General features: G+C 39.2%; 1 protein-coding gene across 2 annotated transcripts in view; it reads left to right on the forward strand.

Annotated features, from left to right (window-relative positions):
• LOC130911164 (echinoderm microtubule-associated protein-like 2) overlaps positions 1-16,598 on the forward strand; it is a 60,300-nt gene extending 43,702 nt beyond the window's left edge. Inside the window, exons 12-22 of one of the 2 annotated variants that reach the window (XM_057828943.1) lie at positions 2,657-2,756; positions 2,837-2,991; positions 3,053-3,178; positions 3,271-3,402; positions 3,478-3,545; positions 6,763-6,851; positions 6,922-7,019; positions 7,109-7,196; positions 7,264-7,359; positions 8,181-8,311; positions 15,780-16,598. In XM_057828943.1, the coding sequence (XP_057684926.1) occupies positions 2,657-2,756; positions 2,837-2,991; positions 3,053-3,178; positions 3,271-3,402; positions 3,478-3,545; positions 6,763-6,851; positions 6,922-7,019; positions 7,109-7,196; positions 7,264-7,359; positions 8,181-8,311; positions 15,780-15,905 (1,209 nt within the window). In that variant the 3' untranslated portion in view covers positions 15,906-16,598. The remainder of the gene's footprint in view (positions 1-2,656; positions 2,757-2,836; positions 2,992-3,052; positions 3,179-3,270; positions 3,403-3,477; positions 3,546-6,762; positions 6,852-6,921; positions 7,020-7,108; positions 7,197-7,263; positions 7,360-8,180; positions 8,312-15,779) is intronic. The other variant, XM_057828944.1, reaches the window with a different exon arrangement.
• The last annotated feature ends 397 nt before the right edge of the window (positions 16,599-16,995 follow it).

Genomic DNA, 16,995 nt, shown 5'->3' on the forward strand with positions numbered 1-16,995 from the left:
TATGGCATATTTTCTAGATGGTTTGAATTGCGATTAATTACGATTAATTCATTTTTAAGCTGTAATTAACTCGATTAAAAATTTTAATCGTTTGACCACCCATATATATATATATTTTTTTTACAAGAAAGTGCAAAAACATTAACCATTTTAAAGGGAGTACTTATTTCTCTCAACAATACAATAAAATTTACACATGTGGAATGAATTCCACATTTTCTGGAAACAAAGTGTCTCTAGAAATAAGACTTCTTTTAACCAATATACTTTGTTTTCAAAGAATTCTGTACTATTTTGCATGTTTGTAGTGTTACCGCTGTACTTAATCGTGGTTTTACATGTTCTGCATATGAAATACACATTGGCGAATTAGCTAATTAGCTTAGCGCTTGGTGCTAACTATTAACATCTCAAAAACAACAACAATAAAGGCTAAACAGTACAAGGGGGTTCGTGTACTCACCTCTTTTAGATGCACACGGGTCTTAGCAACACACTCAGGACATTTTTCAATTGAAATGCCTTAAAACTACTGCTGGACATCTAACTGACAAGGAGCAACGAACTATCCCTCTTGCTCTAAAAAATAACTTATGCACAAAAGTGTGACCACCGGGTTGCGCTTCTGGACCTGCATTTCTCATACACAAATTTATTTTCCAGTCTTTTAAAAAGGAGTAAATCTCTCTATCTCAGTAACCAGCAGCACCCATCCTAACGTGCGCGTGCCCGGTAAAGGTGCCCGGCGGCAGACGTTTCTTGAATTTCGTTCTGCTACGAGCGGCTGCCATAAAGTTATGAGGGAAAAACATCGTTTTTGAACTTTTATGAATCGTAATCGAATCGTCACGTGTCGAATCGCGATGCATGTAATAATCGATTTTTTTTTTTTTTTTTTTTTTTTTTTTGAAACTCCACGACTATAAATGCCCTGAAAATCTGACAGAAAGACTGTGAATGCTCTGGTTTCCAATGAACGATCGTTCCAAGTCTAAATGGATTGGGTGTCGAGCACCGTCAAGGCAGCCTTAGATAGGCCTGTCGCGATAACAAATTTTAGTGTGCGATAATTATTCTCATAAATTATTGCGATATGCGATATTATTGCGCCCCCTCCAATTTTTTTTAACCAATTTATAATAACAGTGAGAATACAGTATATATTAATAGATCAAGTACACCCATTTAAACGCGATATTTACTCTTAAATTCAAAAATACTGTTTAAGAAATCACAACTAAAAACAATAGACCATGCCTCTTAAGTAAAAAACAACCATATTAATACCGCACAGAAACACAGAATAAATAAAATGTGTTTAAAAAAAAAAAAAAAAAACTGCACTTAATAACTTAAGTATTTTGGTAAATGAAAACTTTTCCCGTCATAGCTTCTGCAATGGTGTTCCATAGGGATGCAACGATACAGTTAAGTCATGGTTCGGTACAATTTTTGATACGGGGGACACGATTTTCGATCCGATTCAATACATTTAATGCTCTGTAAAAAAATAACAATTTTTTGTTTCGTCTTTTTTTTGTTTTTGTTTTGCTAACGAGCAAAAATTAAATTGCCATCATATAAACATGCATTTTGTGCATAATATTTATGTGCTTACTTCTTACTGATCTTTGTATAAAAATGCTGAGAACAATCTTTACTGTTTGTAAAGTGAGGCAGGGGACACTGTTGATTGCTACAGCTCTTTTAGCAGCTAGGTTTACTACATGAGCAAGACATCCTATTTGTGGTCCCAATCCATCTGTGTCACGTACTGAAGTAACAATATTTGCAACATTATCTATAGTCACTGGTATGGATTGATATGGCCTTCTTAACTTCCATTCAGTCATGACAGTTTAGAATTCATCGATGTAGTATATGGACTACGTGTCCCATAATCACTCTTGCCTCACGTAGACAATGGCATGGGACGTAGCACATCTAGTTTGCCATTTCATGATATCTCGTGTGTGCGCGCATTAAAAAAGTTAGCAAGCGCCGCTCAAGTCACGTCTGCTCATTACTACACAACACCAGCATATGACAATCGACTTTCATAGACAGGACGAGTTTGAAGCACAGCGCTCTTAATTTCATTCAGCTGTTCGTTGTCAAAGCGAGGTTTTTCGTAGCAGTCAAGTCGGTAACAATGTTTTGGCGGACTTCGTTGTAAATATCCGGCGTTGTGCCGAAAAATAGCCGCCCTGCGTGAAATGTCACACCTGACGGGAGCGCCCACACGTCAACAACACCGGCGCGCCATAGATGGTCCACAGTCAGTCCGGAGCACTGACGCGGCCGGTATACGTTGAACAATAGGATATAATGGGAACGACTGGCTCCGGCGCTAGTTTTTGCCGGACCTGGAACGGAGATGCATTTTGCGCAGTTGGTAACGAGGAATTCGAACTTTTAACAGCACGTCTGCCGCACGCACGCACACACGTGCACGCGAGGCGATAAATCGCAGCGGGAAAATTACCGCCTTCATTTTTATTTATCGCGCGATAAATGGAATTCTTGCATATTGCGACAGGCTTACGTGTACTTAGTCTTTTGATGATGACAAGTTGTTTAATATTTAAAAGAGCAAAAGTGGCTTTATCATTGAACCTTATGGTACTCCAAATCTGTGTATTATTTTTCCCAATAGAAACACGAGAAGCCAAAGTACGTGTTGTGTGTGGCTTTCGCCGAGAATGGAGACGCTATCACCGGAGACTCCAGTGGAAACATTTACGTGTGGGCTAAAGGTAGTAAAAGTTATTTACATGTCAACGAATGTACAAAGTGTACTGTATCGTGTGAGCTGTGATTGGCTGTCGAAAAACAGGCGGCAATCGCATCAGCCAGGTCTTGGCGGGGGCTCACGAGGGCGGCATCTTCTCCATATGCGTCTTGAAGGACGGGACCTTGGTGTCTGGGGGAGGGAAAGACCGCAAAGTGGCACTGTGGGACCGAGAATACCGCAAGCAAGCGGACATGGAGGTTAGGATGTCATTGACTACATCCTAAGGACCAACCGTAACGTTTTTTATATGGCTGTCAGGTGGGTGATGCTTTCGGTCCAGTGCGGGCTATTGCGGAAGGCAAAGGGGGCCAACTCTTTATCGGGACCACCAAAAACGCCATCCTCAAAGCGGCTTTCCCTGATACTCTGACACCCATCATACAGGTGAGTGCCTTTTCACTCTTTGGCTGCCATTTAACATCCAATTAATTTGAACTGGGACAGTTGGCAGTGACTGATAACCAATTTGCCTGCAGGGTCACACCGATGAACTTTGGGGTCTGGCCGTGCATTCGAGTCTGGATCAGTTTGTCACCTGCTGTCAGGATAAGCTAGTTCACCTGTGGGACACAAACTCCCACCAGCCTATCTGGACCAAGACCATTGAGGTCATTTTAAAACTAAGATACAACACAAAATGAATTCCTTTTTTAGTTGTTAGAATTGTTGTATGTTGCGTTTAGGATCCTGGAAGGTGTGCGGGATTTCATCCAAACGGAGAAGTTCTGGCCATTGGCACTATGACTGGAAGGTATCTTATTACAGGAAACCCTCACACTATGCGGTACAATGCAGGGGTTTCAAAAATATTCATCGGAGAAAAAAAAAAAAGTAAAAAATTAAACGGAGCACGCGAGGCTAAAGCGAAACACATCGAGTCTCAGGAAGCCCCATACCTCATGAACGAAAATCAAGGCTGCTAAAGCATAGACTTCATAACCTATTGGCATGACACTGGAAACGGGGCCTATTTTTCAAAACTTCAAATTCGAATATTTTCAAAACCAAAAGTGCTACCGACCTAAAACTAGTGTTGCACCGATACCATTTTTTGGGCCCGATACCGATACAGATACCTGGCTGTGCAGTATCGGCCGATACCGATACCACTCTGTTAGCAAAAAAAAAAAAAAAATACATACATATATATATAAATATATATATATATATATATGTTTTTTTCTTTTTTGTATGTACGTACAGTATAAGGGATGCAATGATACAGTTAAGTTACGGTTCGGTACGATTTTCGATACAATTCAATACATTTAATGCTCTGAAACAGAAAATATAACTTATTATTATTATTTTTTTTTTATTATTTGCTAACAAGTAAAAATAACAGTGCCATCATATAAACAAGCATTTTAGTGCATAATATTTATGTGCTTACTTCTTACTGATCTGAAGAAATTTTGTATATAAGTGCTGACAACAATCTTTACTGTTTGTAAAGTGGGGCACACTGTTGATTGCTGCAGCTCTCTTAGCAGCTATATTTACCATATAAGTAAAACATCCTATTTGTGGTCCGGGTCCATCTGTAACATGTACTGAATTAACAGTATTTGCAGCATTATCTATAGTCACTGGTATGGATTGATTTGGCCTGCTTAACTTCCATTCAGTCATGGCGGTTTCTATTTCATCAATGTCGTCGGCGGCGGCGGCTTTTATATGGACTACGCGTCGCTCTGGGCTCACGCAGCTAATGGCATGGGATCTAATGTAGCACATTTAGGATGCTATTTGATGATATCTAGTTTGTGCGCGCAACAGTTAGCATGGGATCTAACATAGGACATCTAGGTTGCTATTTGATGATATCTAGTGTGCGCGCTGCGCCACTTGAGTGTTCTCTTGCCACAGAAGTCACTTCTGCTCATTACTGCACAACATATGACAATCGACTTTCATAAACAAAACGAGTTTGAAGTACGGCGCTCTTAATTTGCCACTCATTGTTCATCATGAAACCATGAGTTTGCTTAGTCTCCCACGGTCTTAATCTTTCTGATCCCATCAGCGCTACAATAGCAAGCGTTAACTTATGCATGCTAATCGTTTGTGAATGCCATGTTTGATGAGCAGCGAAACATCGTGGATATGCGTTGTAGTGTACATCCGTAATATTGAAGACAATGGTGTAAATTTCGTTTGGCAGTGTCGAGAAAAAGACATACAGCTGTAATGATTTGGGAAGTTAGCTCACATTGGGAGGACAGTATATTTGCGTTCAAGTGATGCCAGTAGATGGTATCGGCGCCCTAAATGTTGGTACTCGTCGATACCGATACCACCAATTCGGCCTGGATCGGCGCCCCCAGCTGATACTGGTATCGGTATCGGTGCAACTTTACCTAAAACCAAAACAGGCACCTACCTTAGCCATCCATATATGAGTCTCCATGGGCAGCGGCTTCAAAAAATTCAATAGCAATATTTAACATATCGTTATATACATATAACATATACGTTTTTGACCAAAATGGCAACTTAATTTTTTTTTTATTTCCTGCAAGCTTTCATCAGCTAATAAATCACTCAATTTAACGACAGAAACTTAATACTTGAGGAAAACATGCAGAATCAACTATAAATAATATGTAAATACATTATTAATAAATTTTATACACAATCACAACTTATTATAGAATAGCCCTTCATAATCATTATACACAGGGGTGCACATAAGTGGTCCGCATGCGCGCATGCGTACTGGACGTAGACAAACGCGCTGGCCCTCAACGGCTTCCATACGCTTTTGCGTACCGATGGCTGACCACTGTATTTGCGGCGGACACGAGAAAATAACTTCTCAAAATGTCGAAGAGGCAGGCCACACTGAGTAATTACTTCCGTGTTCCCCTACCCCCGTCAAAAGACAGACGGACGACAGAGACATCACCGGAGCTACCGAAAAAAAGGACTTTTGCTGAAAAGTGGCTACAGGAGGTACCATGGCTAGAAGCAAATGATGCTCGCACAGAAATGCGGTAGAAAATGTGCCGTGAGAATCCCAATGTCGCCGATAAGAGCAGCGCATTTTATGTAGGGTCAAAGAATTTCAGCCATCCAAACTTTGAAAATCACGAAAAAAACAGAGCATGTGGCAATTAAGCAAACTATCGATGTCAAACAGGACCCCACTCGCCCTATGGACAAGTGGCGGAATAGGGCGGAATAAAGGTAATGAACAGCAACATGCACTGACAAACGTGTTTTTGCTCGCATTTTACAAAGCTAAACATGCACATTCAATGAGGTCTTATGAGGAGGACATCCCACTTTTAAAAAGGCTTGGAGTTAATGTGGGAGCCGCATAATGCCCTTTATTTTGAATTGGTGCTTTTTATTTCTTTACATTTCACTTCAAAGTAATGGCAATTTTGTTGTGCCAGTTGATGTTAATCAAGCATTAATTGTTAATATAATTAATTAAAGTTAATTGGCTGTAAGTAAAGCTTGTCATAAATTTATCGCATCAGGCGGGTCGGCTCTCAAGCTCAATGAGGACCAAGTCACATCTCCAGGTCCTCCTCTGAGAACCTGGGCAAAAAAATTATGTGCACCCCTGATTATACACTATATACTGTTAGTAAATGAGGCTAGCGGCCGCCTGGCGTAAACAGCTTTTCTGGCGAAAATTCTCGTGAATAAATGCTTAATTCCCTGAATTCTTTATAGATATGGACGTAGAACAGTTTCGATTCTTGGTTAAAAGCAAAGAAACTGCATTTAGCGTTTATTTTACTTAGATTGTCGAAGTACAATGCTACTCTGTTAGCGAATGAGGCTAGCAGCCGCCTGGCGTAAACAGAGCTTTTCTGGCGAAAATTCTTGTCAATTCTCGTTACTGAAAGAAAGTAATCAAATTACAATAACTCGTCAGTGACAACACTGGCTTTTATTCCGTGTCTGGTAATTCATTTTTTTGTATTTCAATTGTGGGTGTGGGTGTATTTCAGATGGTTAGTGCTGGACACAGACACTCGTGACCTTGTGTCTATGCACACAGACGGCAATGAGATCATCTCCAATGTGAAGTATTCTCCAGGTAAAACACCAGCTGAGCCTTTCTCTCGTTAGCATCTGATGCTAACCACAATGTATGTGTGTTCCGTCAGATGGCAACTTCCTGGCGGTGTCTTCACACGACAACTTTGTTTACATCTACGCCGTAACGGAGAATGGACGCAAGTACAGCCGCGTGGGAAAGTGTACCGTGAGTTAAACCAATCTGCCTAGCAACAGAGAGCTAAGATGTCATGTGACTAGGTATTTCTCGAATTGTGTTTGTGAATGTTTCTTCAGGGTCACTCCAGCTTCGTGACACATGTGGACTGGTCCTCCGATAGCGACTACCTAGTGACCAATTCGGGAGACTACGAGATCCTATTCTGTCAGTGGACTCATCTACTTCCTACATGTATGTTCATTAATAAACATTAAGGCTGTTCCTGTTTTAGGGGAGGCGCCCAGCGGCAAACATGTGACCAACATGGACACCGTGCGAAACCTCACCTGGGCCACGTCCACCTGCACGCTGAGCTTTACCACGTTTGGTAAGTTTGGCAAGCTCAAATTCACAATCAACACAATATGATCATAGACTTCATAATGGTATTGACAGGACACGGGGTGCAGGGCCGATTATTAGGGGGCCTATCTCCGTCAAAGCTGACCAACTGGAAACACATACATAGAGCTTTTCATGTTGAAAATTCTTATGAATAAATGCGTAAATCCCTGTATTCTTTATAGATATGGACGTAAAACAGTCTCAATTCGTAGTTAAAAGGAAAAATAAAAATAAAGGGCAGTTATTCCATTTATTTTAAGTAGATATGTCAAATGTGCTGCCTGTCTTTAAGTCACTGTGGCGCCGCCTTACCACAACAAAGAGCTTTTTACGTTGAAATTCTTGTGAATAACTGCTTAAATCCCTGATTTCTTTATAGATATGGACATAAAACAGTCTCGATTCTTGGTTAAAAGCAAAAAAAAAAACCTGGCAGTTAGCATTTATTTTATGCAAATATTGCGAACTATGAAGCCTTAACGACTAATTTCTCCCATTGATTCTTTTCACAACGTTTCAAAATGCATGCATGGTACGAAAAATATGATAATCACCTTGAATCCTTGAACAAATCTTTTCTGAGACAATCCTTCCTGTTTGTATGCGGATTTCGTACTTTTATCCTAAATCCGGTGTTGAATCGCTGCATGTGTCTTTGCGACCGACTGCAAATCACTGAAGGGGATTGTGAGATGGGCACCCTGCTTGAAGGCATTGCGCAGTGGCTGGCCGACTTAAGCCGTCAATACAATTATGAAGTCTATGATATGATAGAAAAGAGATTTTAGCTCTGGTTTTCATCAGGAATTTGGCCGGACGGTGCCGACGGCACAGACATCAACGGCGTATGTCGGTCACACGACAACTCCCTGCTGGCGTCGGCTGACGACTTTGGCAAAGTGCACTTGCTTTCGTATCCGTGCTCCCAGCCTCGGGTTAGTATTCAGCACCGTTTACAGTGTATGCCTGTCAGTATTAGGGGGAAAACACATGGGAGCCGACTGAGCGATGCCAAAATGTGAAAGTCATCGCCGTTGAGTTGAAAGCCAACACACGGGGCGCGTTGCGACTGCAGCGGCAAGGGACACGCATCGCCCTCTGACTGTGCATCATTGCTCGTCCATAGACTTCCCTATCAGTTGACGGGACTCGGGGCCGATTCGTAGGTGGCCTATTTTCAAAAACTTAAAATTCAAATATTTTCAAAACCAAAGCTGCTAGCGACTAGGCCCGTCGCAATAACAAATTATAGTGTGCGATAATTTATCTCATAAATTATTGCGCCCCCTCCCCCCAATTTTTTTTTAAAAACCAATTTACAATAACACAGTGAGAATACAGTATATATTAAGATCAAGTACACCCATTTAAACGTGATAAATATTTACTCTTAAATTCAAAAATACTTTTTAAGAAATCACAACTAAAAACAATAGACCATGCCTCTTAAAGTGCCTGTGACACGAAAAAGCATGTTTATTTCATAATACACGCGGTATTTTATGCCCCTGAATGATATGGACCGCTTGGATGTGTGTGGAAGCGATCGCTATATTTATTTAGTTTTTTGAATCCCGCGCCATGAAAATGAGTGACTTCCGGCTTCGGTCTTGCATTGAGGAGGAGGGCGCTGTGACGTGTACGGTAGAAGACGTTCTCTTCACTATACAGTGTACTGTTGTGTATGAGGACGAAGGATTCAGCTGATTTTGCGGATTAATACTTTTATTTTTTGCATCACGCCAGCCAAACGGCTGCAGAAAAATCATTCTGTATGCGGGAGAGGCGTATGCGCCTTTTTGGAGTTTCAAAAGGTTCCCATTCACCGTGGATATTTACTGTGGGACCATTGGACTTACAAGGAAGTGAGTAAACATCTTGTTTTGTATTATGTCAAATACGAATACAGTGATTACAAAGTAAACACTATAAAATTCCTTTAAATAAAGGACTACTTATGTTTGATCATTGATAGGCATGTAAAAAGCTATCCTCATGCTCATTAGCAGTTAGCTGTTAGCGCGTTAGCTACACAACAACTCCAGCCACCCTCCTCCAGGGAACGAACTGTAAATTGCTCTCCGCCGGGCGGTTTGCCGATCCGCAAAGAAACTCGACAACCGGGTCGTCATGTCAAATAATCCAGGCTAGTTATGTGTGATTTTCCACTTCGAAGACTTTGAAACATCCCTTGGTTTGGGTTAGCATGTCGGCTAGCTGTCACTCCTTCTGGTCTGTTTACATTCTCCGAAGCCGGGGAAGGGAAATTACATATGTCCGATTTAGGTGTCATAAAATATCGTTCGGGAGGTGTGACAGTAAAGGTGAAGTCGACTGTTTTGACCATTATGGAGTAATTTTGCCATGTCGTCTTGAATAAATGGATTTTTATTATTTTATATTCCATTTAGCACAAGATTGTTATTTGTCATGACCATGCCATTTATTTAGCATTTGGGGAAAGTACTTGGGTAAAAAGAATATCCTGTAAAAATATTGAAGTAAAGAGACAGAAACAATGACATTTTGCCGCTCTCTTCGTCGCGTTTTCCTCATTGTGAATAGTTCCCCCTCGACGGGCTGACTGGTCCTTCTCAAGCCATTTATATAGCTATTGGGGAAAAATACTTGGATAAAAAGAATATCCTGTAAAAATATTGGGAGTAGAGAGACTGAAACAATGACATTTTGCAGCTCTCTTCGTCGCGTTTTCCTCGTTCTGAACAATTCCCCCTCAATGGGCTGAATAGTAAAACCGATGAGCCTAGTCTACCGCTGACGTCATCCACCTGTTGGGGACGCTAAAGCCCTATAATGGTAGGCGTGGCTAACCGGCAGATTAAAAGACTAATTTCTCGTCATCTGCGCTTTGCTAAATTGTTGTATATAGTCGAATCGTCTCAAAATATGATTCTAATTCACATAATAATGCCATTTAAGACTTTTTTTCTGGTGTCATATGCTCTTTAAGTAAAAGACAACAATATCAATACCGCACAGAAACAGGATAAATAAAATGTGTTTTTTAAGAAAAATAAATAAATTTGCACTTAATAACGTAAGCATTTAGGCAAATGAAAACGTTTCCCCTCATAGCTTCTGCTATGGTGTTCCATAGGGATGCAACGATACAGTTAAGTCACAGTTCGGTATGATTTTTGATACGGGGGACACGATTTTCGATCCGATTCAATACATTTGATGCTCTGAAAAAAAAAAAATTATAATTTTTGTTTAGTTTTTTTTTTGTTTTTTTTTTTGCTAACGAGCAAAAATTAAATTGCCATCATATAAACATGCATTTTAATGCATAATATTTATGTGCTGACTTCTTACTGATCTGAAGAAATTTTGTATTAAAAGTGCTGAGAACAATCTTTACTGTTTGTAAAGTGGGGCACACTGTTGATTGCTACAGCCCTCTTAGCAGCTAGGTTTACTACATGAGCAAGACATCCTATTTGTGGTCCAAATCCATCTGTGTCACGTACTGAATAAACAATATTTGAAGCATTATCTATAGTCACTGGTATGGATTGATTTGGCCTTCTTAACTTCCATTCAGTTTATAATTCATCGATGTTGTATATGGACTACGTGTCCCATAATAACTCTGGGCTCACGTAGCCAATGGATATGGACGTAACACATCTAGTTTGCTACTTCATGATATCTAGTGTGTGCGCGCGCATTAAAAAAGCAAGCAAACGCCACAGTCACGTCTGCTCATTACTGCACAACACCAGCATATGACAATCGACTTTCCTAAACAGGACGAGTTTGAAGCACAGCGCTCTTAATTTGCCACTCAATGTTCATCATATCCATTCAGCTGTCCGTTGTCAAAGCGAGGTTGCTCGTTGCAGCCAAGTTGGTAACAATCTTTTGGCGGACTTCGTTGTAAATTTCCGGCGTTGTGCCGAAAAATAGCCGCCCTGCGTGAAATGTCACCCCTGACGGGAGCGCCCACACGTCAACAACACAGGCACGCCGGAGATGGTCCGCAGTCAATCCGGAGCACTGACGCGGCCGGTATACGTTGAACAATTGGATATAATGGGAACGATTGGCTCCGGTGCTATTTTTTCGGACCTGGTACAAAGATGCATTTTGCGTAGTTGGTAACAAGGAATCCGAACTTTTAACAGCACGTCTGGTGCGTGCGCGCAAGGCGATAAATCGCAGCGGAAAAATTACCGCCTATATTTTTATTTATCGTGCGATAAATGGAATTATTGCATATTGCGACAGGCTTACTAGCGACCTAAACCTAAAACAGGCACCTCCCTTAGGCATATATGAGTCTCCATGAGCAGTGACATAAAAAAAAATTCAAAGTCGTTTCCTAATAAAATCCAGATTGATTATCTTTTTATACAAGTATAACAAAATTTAAAATGGCTATAAACGTCTCATATTTTAAGCTAGATAAACAAAAATCACCAAATGCAGAGATAATCACTAATATTTTTAAGATCAACAGCAATATTGAACGTTTTTGCTCAAAAAAGCAGTTAGTTCACAACAGCTAATAAATCGGTCTATTTTCACATCAGAAACTTAATACTTGAGGAAAGCCTGCAGAATCATAATTTTACTCAACAAAAGCAAAATTAACATTTTTCTAATATACAATCACAACTTATTGAGGTTGAATTCCGCTATTGTGTCAAGATACAAAATCCAACATGGCGGCCGTCACAAAACAGAGCTTTTTAAGTTGAAAATTCTTTCAAACAAATGCTTAAAATGTGGAATTTCTATAGATATGAATGTAAAACTGTTTAGATTCTTGGTTAAAAGCAAAAAAACGGGCAGTTATCGTTCATTTTACGTAACTATTTCAAGCCAAAGTTACGGTTTTGTGTAATTCAACATGGCGGCCATCACCAAACAAGGGGCTTTCTAACTTGAAAATTCTTGTTAAAAAAAAAAAAAAAAAAAAAAAAAAATGCTTAAATTGCGGAATTTATATGGACATGAACGTAAAACAGTCTAGATTCTTGGTTAAAAGCAAAAAAACCGGCAGTTATTGTTCATTTTACGTAAATATTTCAAGCCAAAGTTACGGTATTGTGTAATTCAAAATAGCGGAACAAAGAGCTTTTTAAGATTGAAAACTTGCAAATAAATGCTTAAATCGTAGAATTTGTATAGATATGAACGTTAAACAGTCTAGATTCTTGGTTAATAGCAAAAAACGGGCTGTTATCGTTCATGTTACGTAAATACTGTATTTCAAGACAAAGTTACGGTATTGTTTAATCAACATGGCGGCCATCACAAAACAAAGAGCTTTTTAAGTTGAAAATTCTTTCAAACAAATGCTTAAAATGTGGAATTTCTATAGATATGAATGTAAAACTGTTTAGATTCTTGGTTAAAAGCAAAAAAACGGGCAGTTATCGTTCATTTTACGTAACTATTTCAAGCCAAAGTTACGGTTTTGTGTAATTCAACATGGCGGCCATCACCAAACAAGGGGCTTTCTAACTTGAAAATTCTTGTTAAAAAAAAAAAAAAAAAAAAAAAAATGCTTAAATTGCGGAATTTATATGGACATGAACGTAAAACAGTCTAGATTCTTGGTTAAAAGCAAAAAAAACGGCAGTTATTGTTCATTTTACGTAAATATTTCAAGCCAAAGTTACGGTATTGTGTAATTCAAAATAGCGGAACAAAGAGCTTTTTAAGATTAAAAACTTGCAAATAAATGCTTAAATCGTAGAATTTGTATAGATATGAACGTTAAACAGTCTAGATTCTTGGTTAATAGCAAAAAACGGGCTGTTATCGTTCATTTTACGTAAATACTGTATTTCAAGACAAAGTTACGGTATTGTTTGATCAACATGGCGGCCATCACAAAACAAAGAGCTTTTTAAGTAGAAAATTCTTGCAAATAAATGCCTAAATCGTGGAATTTCTATAGATATGAACTTAAAACAGTTTATATTGTTGGTTAAAAGCAAAAAACGGGCAGTTCACATTCATTTTACTGAAATATTTCAAGCCAAAATTACGGTATTGTTTAATCCAACATGGTGGCTGTCATGAAACAAAGCTTTTTAAGTTGAAAATTCTTGCAAATAAATGCTTAAATCGCCGAATTTCTACAGATATGAATGTAAAATAGTCTAGATTCTTGGTTAAAAGCAAAAAATGGGCAGTTATCGTTCATTTTACGGAAATATTTCAAGCCAAAGTTACACAAATTTTGTCTATTGATATATATTTTTCTGTTTTTCTCAAAAAAAATTCACCGTATTCCATAATACAGTGGAATTTTTTTTTCGGTGTATTCCCTTGTTTTTCGCAGTTTTCGTAATAAACGCGAACATCGCGAAAGCGGGGGAATACAGCGGAAAAAAAATTAACTGCATTCCCCCGCTTTTCCGCGAAAAACGAGGGAATACAGTGAAATTTTCTTTCACTCTATTCCCCAGCTTTTCGACGAAAACCACGAAAACAGGCAATTCAGTGATTTTTTTTTTTTTACGCTGTATTCCCTCGTTTTTTTGCGGTTTTCACAGAAAAGTGAGAGAGTATAGTGAAGATTTTTTTCGCTCTATTCCTTCGTTTTCCGCGGAAAAGCGAGGAATACAGTGAATTTTTTTTCGCTGTATTCCTTCGTTTTTCGCAGGAAAGCGGGGAATACTAGAGGTGGGAATCTTTGGGCACCTAACGATTCGATTATGATTACGATTCAGAGACTCCGATTTGATTATAAATCGATTATTGATGGCACCCCCCTTTTTTTTTTTTTTTTTTTTTTTTTTTTTAAATGTTTAGTATATTTGTTCCAAAATTGTTCAAAAATCCTCACAGGCTAAATAAACCAAACTACTATTTTAGTTTCAAGTTAGAAACGGTAAATAAAATACTCAAGTCCCCATTCTGTATCAACAGCTTTAAACCACATTCAATTAATTTAATGTTGTCAATCAACCGTAAAAGTTGTTAAAATTGCACCCATGATTCCATAATTTCCCTCATGTCTACTTTCGACATGTGAAAGTTTTAAAACTGTTTCATCATTTAAAGATAGATACATTTTGCCGATTTAGGGGTATTTAAGATAAAAAGTAATTAGGTTCTCTATAACAGAGCCTTCTAGAGAAGTCTACTGCTTTAAGATGTTTACTGTTTACTAGCACGGGAAAGTCTGTCATTTCACATCTAGTCTAGATATATGTGATATCTACCATTGCCGTATGTTGCCGTATGTTTGTAGCAACTACCAACTAGGCGCTGTTTGTAGCGGATGACAGCCGCAGTCAGGTATTATTGTTTTTTTTTTTTTTACCTAGAGGCATTGGCTGTACATGATATTTACTCATGGTCCGTTCCTCATTGCGTCCCGAAGACCGCGCTGACTGCATTTTATTTCCGCTTTACCTGGTATAATTCAATAATCGGAATTTGGATGTTTGTGAATCGTTCTCGGCCGAATCGCGAATAATCTAAGAATCGAAAAATTTTGCACGCCTCTAGGGAATACAGTGAATTATTTTTTCGCTGAATTCCTTCGTTTTTTGCAGGAAAGCGGGGGAAGACACTAAATTTTTTGTTGTATTCCCTCGTTTTTCGCGGAAAACGGCAATACAGTGGAATTTTTTCCCCGCTGTATTTCCTTCTTTTTGTGGTGTGTTTTTTTTTTTTTTTTTTTTGCGGAAAAGCGGGCCAATACAGTGGAATTTTTTTCCCCGTGTATTCCCTTGTTTATCGCAGTTTTCATAAAAAACAGCGAAAAGTGGGGGGATACAGCAAAAAATTCCCTGTATTCCCTCGCTTTTCTGCGAAAACTGCAAAAACAGGAAATGCAGTGAATTTTTTTTCCGGAAAAGCGGGGGAATAAGGTGACTTTTTGTTTTTTTTTGCTGTATTCCCTCGTTTTTCACGGGAAAGCGGAATACAGCGAACATTTTTTCAGCTGTATTTGCTCGTTTTTCATGGTTTTCTGCATTTTTCGCGGAAAAGCGGCAGTTTTCGTAAAAAACGCGAACATCGCGAAAAGCCATCCGAGTGCCACCAAACTCCGAGGGCTCGTTCAGTCTTGCTTGCAGGCCTAGTTCCATATAACATGTATTGAAGGCGAGCGACGTTGCCTATCGTGTTTTGCCCTTAAGAAGAATTAGGGTTTGCAAATGATCGCTGCAAACCTTCCCAATCAAAATGGATTGAACATCCATTGCTGTTGATTTCTGGGTCACATTCTGTTGATTTCGGGCTACGTCCTGTTGATTTGTGGGCATTTCCGGGTCACTAACTGCTCATTTCCGGGCATTTTAAAGACCATTTTCCTCAACGACATACCATATTGAACATATTCAGTCAAAAAGGATTCGACGTCCTTTGCCGTCAAACGCAAACAATGATTTAAAATTGAGTGCCGTCTTGCAGGCACCAGGCCACGAGTACGGCGGCCACAGCAGTCACGTGACCAACGTGGCTTTCCTGCAAGATGACAGCCGTCTCATCTCTACTGGAGGAAAAGACGCCAGCGTCCTTCAGTGGCTGCTTGTTTAGGTAACGCCTGCCAGGTGGCCTCCCGTCCACCGTGGGGCAACGCCTTTTTTTCTCCTTACGTGCCTGCACGTTAACTCACGCGTACGCTGGATAAAACGAATGTTTACTATGTTGCAGTTTATTGTGTTTAGTGTTTAAAAAGGCTACACGATGGGAAAATGTAACAAAAAATGTTAGCATTAGCACGCTAAATGCGCCTGGATGAAATTAAGTTTAAAAATCCAAACGTTTGGACTATGGTACGTCTCTGCTGTGAGTGAGTGCTAGGTGGGATGGACTCTTGTAAAACATTTTTAATGCTAATGCTAACTGTATTTAGCTAGCTGAATGTCACAGATGACACATAAACACACTAATGTGAATGTACACAACAAAAACACCGTCCCTTTAAGAGCAGCCCAGTTGCCTTGTCGCTATGGAAATGTTTCCTCTTACTACTCCTTTTTTCCACCAGGGAGCGCTACAGCGCAACTTGTCGCTGTGGAAATGTGTCCTCTTACTACTCCTTTTTTCCACCAGGGAGCGCTACAGCGCAACAAGTGCATGAATGATTGGCTTCTAAAGAGTTCAATAGATTAAATTAATATATATATATATGAATTATATATAATCATGTGTAATGCGGTATATCCGAGTGGCTCTGCTATTTTAAAATAGTATATAATATATAGTTAATAGAAATTGTCTGATGGTGGGCGTGTCATGTGGTGATTGACAAGCAGCTTAACTGTGTTTGTTGGCTTTTTGATTTGTTAATAAAGTTTTTATCCAACCATGACTGCCAGGTTGTGTCTTTATCAACAAAACATTTAGGTTTTACACCTCTAAATTTGTCATGAGTAAAGTTCATATAAAAGTATTGATATTACCAGGTTGAAACCTACTTTGTAAAAAAAAAAAAATAATAATAATAATTAAAAAAGAAAAAAAATCTTTTCATAAAAAGTGATAGTTTGGAGGATTCAGTCAGACAGACGCAAGCATTTTGAATTCTAGCTTGAAAATGATTATTTTGTGCAAGGTCCATCAACGACATGCGTGACTAAATTTGGTATGAAAGACCCACTCTCAATGTACTAACCACCATCTT

Source organism: Corythoichthys intestinalis, unplaced genomic scaffold, assembly GCF_030265065.1.
Source record: "Corythoichthys intestinalis isolate RoL2023-P3 unplaced genomic scaffold, ASM3026506v1 HiC_scaffold_23, whole genome shotgun sequence".
In the NCBI taxonomy this organism is placed as follows: Eukaryota; Metazoa; Chordata; class Actinopteri; order Syngnathiformes; family Syngnathidae; genus Corythoichthys; species Corythoichthys intestinalis.